The following is an 11749-nucleotide window of genomic DNA, read 5'->3' as shown; positions in this document are numbered from 1 at the left end:
CTGGTGATGTCCATGTGTAGAGTCTTCTCATGTGTTGTTGGAAGAGGGTGTTTGCTATGACCAGTGTGTTCTCTTGGCAAAACTCTATTAGCCTTTGCCCTGCTTCATTCCATACTCCAAGGCCAAATTTGCCTGTTACTCCAGGTATTTCTTGACTTCCTACTTTTGTATTCCACTCCCCTATAAGGAAAAGGACATCTTTTTTGGGTGTTAGTTTTAAAAGGTCTTGTAGGTCTTCATAGAACCGTTCAACTTCAGCTTCTTCCATGTTACTGGTTGGGGTATAGGCTTGGATTACCATGATATTGAATGGTTTGCCTTGGAAATGAATAGAGACCATTCTGTCGTTTTTGAGATTGCATCCAAGTACTGCATTTTGGACTCTCTTGTTGACCATGATGGCTCCTCCATTTCTTCTAAGGGACTCCTGCCCACAGTAGTAGATATAATGGTCAATGGAGTTAAGTTCACCCATTCCAGTCCATTTTAGTTCGCTGATTCCTATAATGTCAACATTCACTCTTGCCATCTCCAGTTTGACCACTTCCAATTTGCCTTGATTCATGGACCTAACATTCCAGGTTCCTATGCAATATTGCTCTTTACAGCATCAGACCTTGCTTTTATCACCAGTCACATCCACAGCTGGGTATTGTTTTTGCTTTGGCCCCATCCCTTCATTCTTTCTGGAGTTATTTCTCCACTGATCTCCAGTAGCATATTGGGCACTCACCAACCTGGGGAGTTCCTCTTTCAGTATCCTAACATTTTGCCTGTTCATAGGTATTTACCCAAAAGAAGTAAAGTGAAAGTCGTGTCTGACTCTTTGCCACCCCATGGACTATAGAGTCCATGGAATTCTCCAGGTCAGAATACTGGAGTGGGTAGCTGTTCCCTTCTCCAGTGGGTCTTCCTGACCCAATCAAACCAGGTCTCCTGTATTGCAGCAAATTCTTTATCAACTGAGCTACCAGGGAACCCAAAAGAAATATGTACACATATGCAAGAAAAGACATATACAAAAATATTCATAGTAGCATTATTTGTAAGAGTTACTCAGAAATCAAAAAGAATACATTACCAACACAACAGTATGGATGTATCTCAAAACAGTATACTGATCAAAAGACCACAAAAAAATACAAGGGAGGATATACTATATGACTTTCACTTACATGAAATTCAAAAACAGACAATCTAATCTATAGTGATAGAAAACAGATCAGTAGATGACTGGGCCAGAGGATGGATGACTGATTGCTAAGGATCAGAAGCGAACGGCGGGGTGACAAACACTAGATATGGACCAGAATTGAGGTCCCCTGAGTGCTCACATTTGTCAAAACTCTTTGAGCAACACCATTAAAAGGGTTCATTTTATTGTATGTAAACTTCTCTTTCAACAAAAATTATCTTCAAAATACATGAGGTTCTGAGCAAGGAAAGTTTTCTGGGATAAAGAGAGGCATTACATAATAGTAAAGGGTCATAACAATCTTAATATGTATGTACCCAACAAAAGGGCATCAAAATGTGTGAGGCAAAAAGCTGCCAGGAACAGTAGATGAATCCACTCATAACTGGAAACTTCAAGATCGCTCTTTCAACATCCCTCCAGAAATGGACAGATCCAGCAGGCATAAGATCAGTAGGAATACAGCTGAACTTGATCAAAACCACCATTGACCAGCTGGATACAATAGGCATCTAAAGACTACTTCATCCAACAACAGCAGATTATACATTTTTCTCAAGTTCATACGGAATATTTACCAAGGTTTACCATATTCTAAGCCACAAAACACACTTCAAAAAATTTTTAAAGGATATGTATCCCACAATGTCTGTTCACGGACTACAGAGGAATTAAACTAGAAATCAACAACCAAAAGATAGCTAGAAAATCCCCAAATATTTGGCAATTAAACACACATTTCTAGATAACACAGGAGTCAAAGAAGATATGGAGAAAGAAATGGCAACCCACTCCAGTATTCTTGCCTGGAGAATCCCGTGGACAGAGGAGCCTGGTGGGCTGCTGTCCATGTGGTCACAGGGAGTCAGACACAACTAAAGCGACTTAGCAGCAAAGAAGATAGCTCAAGATAAATTTTAAAGTATTTTGAACTAAATAAAGTACAATGCATCAAAAACAGAACTTTAAGAGAAGCTTAAAGCACTGAATGCTTATGTTGGAAAAGAAGATTTAAAATCAATAATCTAAGCTTTCACCGTAGAAAACTAGAGAAAGAAGGGCAAGCTAAGTTCAACATATGCAGAAAAAAATAAATAATAAAACTTAGAAGTCAATGAAATTGAAAATAGGAAATCAAGAGAAAAATAGATGAAATTAAAACTGACTTTATTAAAGAGATCAATAAAAATGGTAAGCCCCTAAGCAAGCTAACTAAGAAAAAAAAAAGAGAGGACATGATTTACTAATTGAGAGAAATATCATTACAGATTCCCTGGACATTAAAAGGATAATAACAGAATGCTATGAATAACTCTATGCCCACAAATTTAATAACCTCAGTGAATAGGACTAATTTCTTGAAAGACAGAATTGGCGAAAACTCACACAAGAAAAACTAGATGGTTTCACTGGTGAATTCCACCAAAACTTAATAAAGAAGAACACCTATCCTTCTGAAAAACTGAAGAGGTGAAGCACTTCAAAACTCCTTTCATGAGGCTAGCATTACCTTGATTTCAAGACCAGAGAAGGACACTACAAGAAAGAAAACTGAATGCTAACATCCCTGATAAATATAGATGCAAAATTGTCAACAAAATATTAGCAAACTGCATTCAATTAAAAGATCATATAATGTGATTAAGTGGAAATAACCCCTGGTTTATTCATTCTGATTTTATCTCAAACTAAAGCTTCTGCACAGGAAGTAAAACAATCAATAGAGTACAAAGACATCATGTGGGAAAGGAGAAAATGTGTGCAAATCATCATCTTTACTAGGAGTAAATGTACAAAAGGTATAAGACTCTTCTACAACTCAAAATCAAAAAATGAATAATCCTGGACTTCCCTGGTGGTCCAGGGGCTAAGACTTCATGCTCCCAATGCAGGGGGGTCTGTGTTGGACACCTGGTCAAGCCCCCACATGCAGCCACTGAATGCGCATGCCACAGCTGAAAGGACCTGCAACTAAGACCTGGCACAGTCAAATATTTAAAAAACAAATAATCCTACTAAAAAATGGGCAAAGGACTTGAAGAGATACTTCTCCAAAGAAGACATGCAAATGGCTGCTACATATATGAAAAGGTGCTCAACATCACTAATCACCAAGGAAATGCAGATTGAACTATACTGAGATAAAACCACAGATGGGTTGAGATGGATGCTCGTTTTTAAAAAAGATAACAAATGTTGGAGAAGATGTGGAGAAATTGGAAACATTATATACTGTTAGCTATATATCCAAAGGAAGTAAATTCAGGACCTCAAAGTGATATCTGCATTCCCATATTTATTGCAGTATTATTCACAATAGCCAAGATTTCGAATCAACCCAAAGGTCCATCAATAGATGGACTTTTTAAACGCGTATACACATACAGTGGACTATTATTCAGCACTTAAAACAAGAAAGTAATTCTGCCATTTGTGAAGCCATGGATGAACCTAGAGGACTTTATGGTAAGTGAACCTGCTGAGTCATTGGGGAAGCCCATAATGTGTGTTGATCAATTCCAAATAAGTAAGTAGAGAGAGACACCCTTGAAGAGTGAGGCTGGTAACTAGACTCTGGCTTCCTTCCCCATACCTGAGGGAATAACTTTTAGGACACCAGCTGTGAGTTAGTTCTCAGGTAAAGACAAACTTATAGTAGCAAAGAAAATAGAAAGTTCACTTGAGGTTCAGGTCAGGTCAAAAAGACAATGGAGTCGTGAAAATAAATGAGAGGAGAAAAGGCTAAGAGAGAATAATGTGAACCTTTGCAGAAGAAGATGTAAGGAAGAAACTGTATTCAATAATGAAAAGCTTCTTTTAGCAGAGGAGTGAGAATTTTGAGTTTTGACCTAGGAGGACAGGGTATTATTTAAAGCAGGGTTTGGGTTTAAAAAAAAAAAAAACACAATAAATTGTAAGGTGAATGCAGAGAAAAAGAGAGCGAGCCAGGCAATCAGGCAAGGAAAGGAAATTTAATAGAGGGAAAAGAGAGGGTGACTGGCTCTTAAGGAGAATCAGCGTCCTCCCTTTCTGACAGAGTCCTTCTTATACCCCACCAACGAAAAATTCTCTGAAAGAATGGTCACATAGCCAGAGGTCTGGAATCTGGTGGTCTTGCAGCTTTGAGAAGACAGGCACCAGTGAGACAACAGGATGCCATTAGGGCAATTTGGTCAGTCCTGCAGATCACTGTGATTTTATTCTTTGTTTGCGAGGTCGACATAAAGAGCCATCTTATCAATAAGACCCCTCGAGGGCCCTATCATAAATTAGTCGTTTAGTAACTTAAGACAAAGATCAAGTAAAACTTTTTAAATGATGCTTCTTAGAATTACTTGGGGAAAACGAAGAGGAAGCCCTTGCCTGCAGGTCACTGACATCCCCTTTTTGAGTCCAGCTGTTGAAGCCTCGGGTTCCGGGAAACAAATTCAGAAGGACAATGCAGATAGTGGAGTGCAGTTTATTACACCTGTGGGCCTAAGGCAGAGTCTCCTCTTAGCCAAGGAGCCTGACCAGTTTTTCTGAAAACCTTATATACCCTATGTGTACGTGCTCAAACCCACCTCCTCAAATTCCCTGAAACTAGTCTGAACAAAGGAAAAGAAAGATAAAATCAAAGTTAACCTGTGATCCATATGCCTTAAGTCTAGGTAGTTAACAATGGACAATTATCAATAGGTCTGTAGTCATACTCCAATAAGCATAATAGAATGCATGATTCTATTCAGTTACACAGATATTTAGGGCATTCTTCAGAGGGTCTAGGTAGGAGCCCTGGGGCTCTTCCTTCCAGGGGTCGTTTTCCAGTTGGTATGTCGTTTTCATAGACACTGGGGATATAGCTCAAAGTCCACAGTCTGGCCCAAGATGGAGTCCTGCTTTCAAGATACAGCCTGTTCTGTCTGTTTCCTCCTTCGAAGCTACATATCTCCACTTTAGCTTTTACTTTGGCAATTTCTAGCTATGTAACTTAACCAAAAGACCATTGGGGAAAACATAAGTCTGGGTTAATATCCCAATTTTAATGTCAATATACCTACTGAATACAATTGTGTAGAAATCTCAACTCTACCATTACAGAGAAAAAGGAGTTTTCTTTTTGTAAAAAACTCTTCCCAGGGCTCCCTTCATGTCTCTGTTCCTCAGGCTGTAGATGAAGGGGTTCAGCATGGGGGCCACCACAGTGTACATCGTAGCCATCACAGTCTCCTTAACAGTAGAATTATTAGCTGACGGGCATAAGTAGAGACCAATAACTGTCCCATAAAACAGGGACACCACAGTGAGGTGGGAGCCACAGGTGGAGAAGGCTTTGCAGATGCCCTTGGCAGAAGGGACCTTGAGGATGGAGGACACGATTCGAGCATAGGACATGATGATGAGCAGAAAGGGGATCACAAGAATGAGCCCTCCAGTGATAAATATCACCAGTTCATTAACTCGAGTGTCACAGCAGGACAGCTTCAGCAGAGCAGACATGTCACAGAAAAAGTGGGCGATCACGTTGTCTTCACAAAAATGCAGCCTGGCCATGAGCAGGGTGTGCAACATGGCATGGAACGTGGTCAGCATCCAGGACAGCACCACCAGGAAGAGACAGAGCCTGGGGCTCATGATGGTGGTGTAGTGCAGGGGGAAGCAGATGGCCACGTAGCGGTCATAGGCCATGACCACAAGGAGGAAGCTCTCCAGGTCTGCGAAAAACAGGAAGAAGTACATTTGTGTCAGGCAGCCAGCATAGGGGATGGACGGGACATGGCTCTGCATGTCCTGTAACAATTTGGGCATTGTGACAGAGGAGAAGCAGAGGTCAGAGAAAGACAGGTTACTGAGAAACAAATACATGGGTGTGTGGAGGTGAGGGTCCAGTCGAATCAGGAACATTATGAGGAGGTTCCCCAGGACAGTGGTAACATACATGGCCAGGAACAGAGTGTAGAACAGGTCTCGCTGATCAGGTCTAATGGGCAGGCCCAGGAGGAGGAATTCTGAGACAATAGTTTGATTTCTTCCTGTCATGCTCTGTGTTCAGTATCTTTAGGAGAAAATGATGGTGTCCATTAAACACCTGAATAAAAATGAACATTATGTCTGTTAGTTTGTGGTCAATGGTTGATTTCACTGTCATTATCTGTAACAGTTTGTAACCAAAAATACACTACGTCTCCAAATCCAAGCCACTTTTAAGACTTTTCCTTCATTCCTCATCAATTAGCATGTAAAAGAATATTAACTCTAATTTCCCTTCTAAAACACTCTCATCTTCTATATTCTATGTGCTCACATTGGTTCTCCTGATTGTTTCCTTACCATTCATTCTCAGTCACTTTGATTGGTTTCTTCTCCATTCTCATATATTGGTGTTTTCTTGGGTTTTTTCCTAAATACCGTTCTCATACTTTTATATCTACAGGCCTGGAAGAACGCACATATTCCTTTGGCATCCATTACCATCTAAAGCTCATGGGTAGCCTTTTATCACCTTCATCATTGGCTTAGTGATCATGTTCCCCATGGAATACCACAAGGCTCTTCAGCCATCCACAGATCCCATATGAAATTCATGAGCCCACTCTGCCCTTCTCCCGACCCCACTCTGCCCTTCTCCCGACCCACTCCTTCAGGTCTATCATACTTCAGTAAAAGAAATCCAGGCCCAAGATAGAAACCTAGGAGTTTTCTTTCAGTCTCTCCTTTCTGTCACTATCAGGACCCACTCTATCAAGTGCTATAAGATTCTCCCACTCAATTCTCTAATTCATCCACTACTGTCCCAACCCTCACTACCCTGGACCAGGCTAACATTAGAACTTGTCTGTATTACTTAACAGCCTCTTTATCTCCCTGCTTCCATACTTACTCCCCTTCAATCTCTTTACACTGTGGCATTCTAAGATAAAAATCTGACCATTATTCTCATAAGTTCCATGGATTCTCACTGCTCTTTCAAAGGCCAAAAGGTGCTTCATGATCTGACCCTTGCCTCCACATCTTCATCCCATTATGACACACACACCCCACTCTCACCAAGGCTGCGCTTAAAAGTCACAGTTTCTTGCTCCATCCTTTTGCACTTGCTGTCCTCCTACCTAGCACCTTCCTCCCTTGGCTCCCTCTTCACCTGGTTTGCCTGTATTTATCCATCAGGCATATTACCTGCCCCTGGGAAATGGAATATTTCCTGCCATATCAGTAAACAAGGATGTCACAGTCATCAGTAATCCCAGCACCCCAGGGCACTCGGGAAGGAGAACAATACCTGTGCCCTGGCAGCCATCAGGCTTCAGCTACTCCCTATGGTGAGCACTGAAGAACTCAAGATGTGAAAAAATCACAGGACACTGTGTATCCAGATAACTAAGATGCATAAGAAAGGAATGATTTCAGTGAGCCCAGATTCTTGCATCTTCCCATACATAGTTCTAAATTCCTTGAGATAGCTGCTGCTGCTGCGTCACTTCAGTCCTGTCCAACTCAATGCGACCCCATAGATGGCAGCCCACCAGGCTCCCCCGTCCCTGGGATTCTCCAGGCAAGAACACTGGAGTGGTTTGCCATTTCCTTCTCCAATGCACGAAAGTGAAAAGTGAAAGTGAAGTCGCTCAGTCGTGTCCAACTTTAATTCACAAAAATACTTTTTTATTTAAAAATTACTTTTGGCTGTGCTGAGTCTTCGTTGCTGCATAGGCTTTTCTCTAGTTGCGGGGAACAGGGGCTACTTTCTAGCCGTGGTGCATGAGTTTCTCGCTGCGGTGGCTTCTCTTGTTGCGGAGCACAGACCCTAGGAGCACTGGCTTCAGTCATCGCAGCCTGTGGACCCAGTAGTCACGGCTCCCGGGCTCTAGAGCACAGGCTCAGTAGTTGTGGCACACCATCTTAGTTGCTCTGCGACATGTGGGATCTTCCCGGATCAGAGACAGAGACTGTGTCTCCAGTGTTGGCAGGCAGATTCTTTATTATTGAGCCACCAGAGAAGCCCTACAAAAATGCTTTAATGCTCAGACTACCTGCCCTTTGTTGCAAACTTCTATATAACCTGATTCTTTCTCCCAATCCCCGCCTCCTCGGAGCAGTTCTCTCAGGGTCGCTTAAGATACTGTCTCCTGGGCCTAAAGCCCTAAAAATTCCCACCGAACAAAACGTAATTCAATTTTTAGGTTGTGACTATTTTTAAGTCAACACCGTTTACTCAGCTAAACCCTCCTGTCAGCCTAGACCAGGTAAGAACCGAGTGCTTTGTTTCCACAGCATCCTGTGCTTGTTCCATAGCACACGACGCCCGGGGGTATTATTTGTTTACAGCTGTCTTTCCCCACCGGAGAAGAAAATGGCACCCCACTCCAGTACTCTTGCCTGGAAACTCCTATGGATGGAGGAGCCTGGTATGCTGCAGTCCATGGGGTCACTAAGAGTCGGACACGACCGAGCGACTTCACTTTCACTTTTCACTTTCATGCATTGGAGAAGGAAATGGCAACCCACTCCAGTGTTTTTGCCTGGAAAATCCCAGGGACGGGGGAGCCTGGTGAGCTGCCGTCTTTTGGGTCACACAGAGTCAGACACGACTGAAGAGACTTAGCAGCAGCAGTCTTTCCCCACCAGATTGTAAATCCCATGCAAGCAAGGCCATATATATGCCTCCACAACTGCAGCAGTGCCGGCATCTGGAATAAAGCCTGACCGCAGCCAATGTTTCATTTTTTGAAATATTTATTGGCCGTACTTCAGGATGGGACATGCATTCCTCCAACTTTCAAGACAGAAAACTCCTGTTATTTTAGAGTATCTACTCCTACTTAATCCTCTCAGAACAAGAGCTCACTAGTTTTTTACTTTTTTTTTACAGAATGCCTGGATGTAACCTCAAACTCATGGAAGTATTAGACTATCTCAACCACACTACTCTTTTTTTCTTTTAAACTTTTTTTTTTTTTTTGGTTTTATAACTGATTGATTCAGCTTCCCTGATGGCTCAGATGGTAAAGAATCCGCCTGCAATGTGGGAGACCTGGGTTCAATCCCTGGGTTGTGAAGATCCCCTGGAGGAGGGCATGGCAACCCACCTCAGTATTCTTGCCTGGGGAATTCCCATGGGCAGAGGAGCCTGGCAGGCAACAGTCCACGGGGTTGCAAAGTCGGACACAACTAAGCAACTAAGCACAGCACAGCACATAACCAATTAACAACCAATGTTGTGATAGTTTTAGGTGAAGAGCAAAGGGATTAATCCATACATATCTATGTATCCATTCTCCCCCAAGTCCCCTTCCCATTCAGGCTACCACTGAGCAGAGTTCCCTGACAGCCATTCCCTGACAGCCTGAACAATCAGAATCTACACCCACACTGTATTCCTTCTATTGATATCCACAGGATTCAGGGAAATCGATAATGAAAAAAAAATTAAATGTGACAGATATGTTAAGTAATTTGGGGAGAAAAGGAAGGAATAAAGATAATTTCTACCCCTGAGACCTTCTTCCAATTTTTTTCCAGATACGATTGTGCCTCAGAGCTGAGAAAACCAAGGAGTGCTAGGAATATGGTTAAGTTCCATCCCTCAAAGAGATCAATTCCAGATGCTGGGATTTCACCCTGCTGATGCTGTTTAATTGAGCCACATTAATAATTTTTTATTTGTGGACTTAATGTGCTAGCTGGTGTGGCAGTAGGGGAAAGCATCGAGTTAGGCTTCATGCACCTGATTTTCCAGAATTTTGCTTCCCTGGAAAACCAGTGCTGCTCATCTCTGGTGTCAAGAGTTTTTATTAGAAATCACAAACCAGAGAGCTGGCACTTGCAGATGCTGCTAGAGATCTAGGATAAGAGCACCAGTGGCTCCATTAACAAGCAATGACTCTCATCTTTGGCGGGTGAATTGGTTCTCAGTCCTTGGTGCCCGTAAGAATCACAAAGGGCAGTGCTTCTAAAAATTAATTTACACATGAATTACACAGGGGTCCTGATAAATGCTTATTTTGATTTAGCAGGTTTGCTGTGGTGCCTAAAATTCTGTATTTTGAGCACAAATTTTACCTTCAGATCAGATCAGTCACTCAGTCGTGTCCAACTCTTTGCAACCCCATGAATTGCAGCACGCCAGGCCTCCCTGTCCAACACCAACTCCCGGAGTTCACTGAGACTCATGTCCATCGAGTCAGTGATGCCATCCAGCCATCTCATCCTCTGTTGTCCCCTTCTCCTCCTGCCCCCAATCCCTCCCAGCATCAGAGTCTTTTCCAATGAGTCAACTCTTCGCATGAGGTGGCCAAAGTACTGGAGTTTCAGCTTTAGCATCATTCCTTCCAAAGAAATCCCAGGGCTGATCTCCTTCAGAATGGACTGGTTGGATCTCCTTGCAGTCCAAGGGGCTAGTGATTCCCAATTCTGTTGGTCTGTGGACCATGCTGTATTTAAAAGCATAGATTACTGCACCCTCCCCCAGTAAATATAAATCAGAACCTCTGGGGAGAGGGGTTTGCTATCTCAAACTCCTTGCTTGCATGCATGCTAAGTCACTTCAGTCTGACTCTTTGCGACCCTATGGATTGTAGCCCGCCAGGTTCCTCTGTCCATGGGATTCTCCAAGGAAGAATCCTGGAGTGGGTTGCCATTCCCTTCTCCAGGGGATCTTCCCCACCCAAGGACCAAACCCGTGTCTCTTATGTCTCCTACATGGGCAGGTGGGTTGTTTACCACTAATACCATCTGGGACACCTAAAGTTCCTTAAATAATTCCAATAGGTAGTCAAGGGTTACTGACCATTGCATTAAATGCCTGACCTGCAGAGAGGTCTTCTTTTGAAATAATCCAATCTTATGAGTTATAATACATAGTAATATTTATACACTCTATCATTAGTAAAAAAACTAATGAAACTGGTTAACAGCAGTCAAATCATTTCTAGAATGTGGAGAAATCATGCTAAGTTGAGAGGTAAACAGGAGGATTATCATACCTGAAAAACTCTGCTGGAGAACATCACATAACCTGGGAAATCAAGACCCTCAGGTTGGAAGGACCTTAAGTGACTAGCTCATTCACAATCTGTCCAACTTACCCAGTGTGTGAGGGTGACTGCAGGATCCTGACCTGAGATCCTGCTCCCCTTTATTCACTAAGGGGCACTATCTGCCTCTGTAGTCATCACCTGTGTCTGAAACCTCCCTTCTCACATCTCCCATTCTGCACATCCTTGGGCCTAAGGGGCCCTGGATCCCAGAGGAGTCTGGATCCTGGAGGAACTCATTAAAGAGAAAGCAATTACCCAGGACCTCTCTAGGACAAATGCTCTCAGGGTCCAGGAGTAGTGACTGATTACAATCACTGATCACACCTGACTATACTTTGGGGAAGATGGGAATGAAGAAAAGCTCCTATATGAAAGCTTGCTGCTGCTGCTGCTAAGTCGCTTCAGTCGTGTCCAACTCTGTGCGACCCCATAGACGGCAGCCCACCAGGTTCTGCCATCCCTGGGATTCTCCAGGCAAGAACACTGGAATGGGTTGCCATTTCCTTCTCCAATGCATGAAAGTGAAAAGTGAAAGTGAAGT

The 11749-nt window shown here is 42.8% G+C and overlaps 1 protein-coding gene across 1 annotated transcript in view; it reads right to left on the bottom strand.

Annotated features, from left to right (window-relative positions):
• Positions 1–5247: 5247 nt before the first annotated feature.
• LOC104994024 (olfactory receptor-like protein DTMT) overlaps positions 5248–11749 on the bottom strand; it is a 13830-nt gene continuing 7328 nt past the window's right edge. Inside the window, exon 2 of the mRNA XM_010847485.1 lies at positions 5248–6263. Coding sequence (XP_010845787.1) covers positions 5270–6214 — 945 coding nt within the window. The 5' untranslated portion in view covers positions 6215–6263 and the 3' untranslated portion in view covers positions 5248–5269. The remainder of the gene's footprint in view (positions 6264–11749) is intronic.

The sequence above is a fragment of the Bison bison genome, unplaced genomic scaffold, assembly GCF_000754665.1.
Source record: "Bison bison bison isolate TAMUID 2011002044 unplaced genomic scaffold, Bison_UMD1.0 scf7180017864249, whole genome shotgun sequence".
NCBI lineage: Eukaryota > Metazoa > Chordata > Mammalia > Artiodactyla > Bovidae > Bison > Bison bison.
Note: the sequence above shows the minus strand (reverse complement) of the source record. Positions and strands in the feature narration are given on the sequence as shown.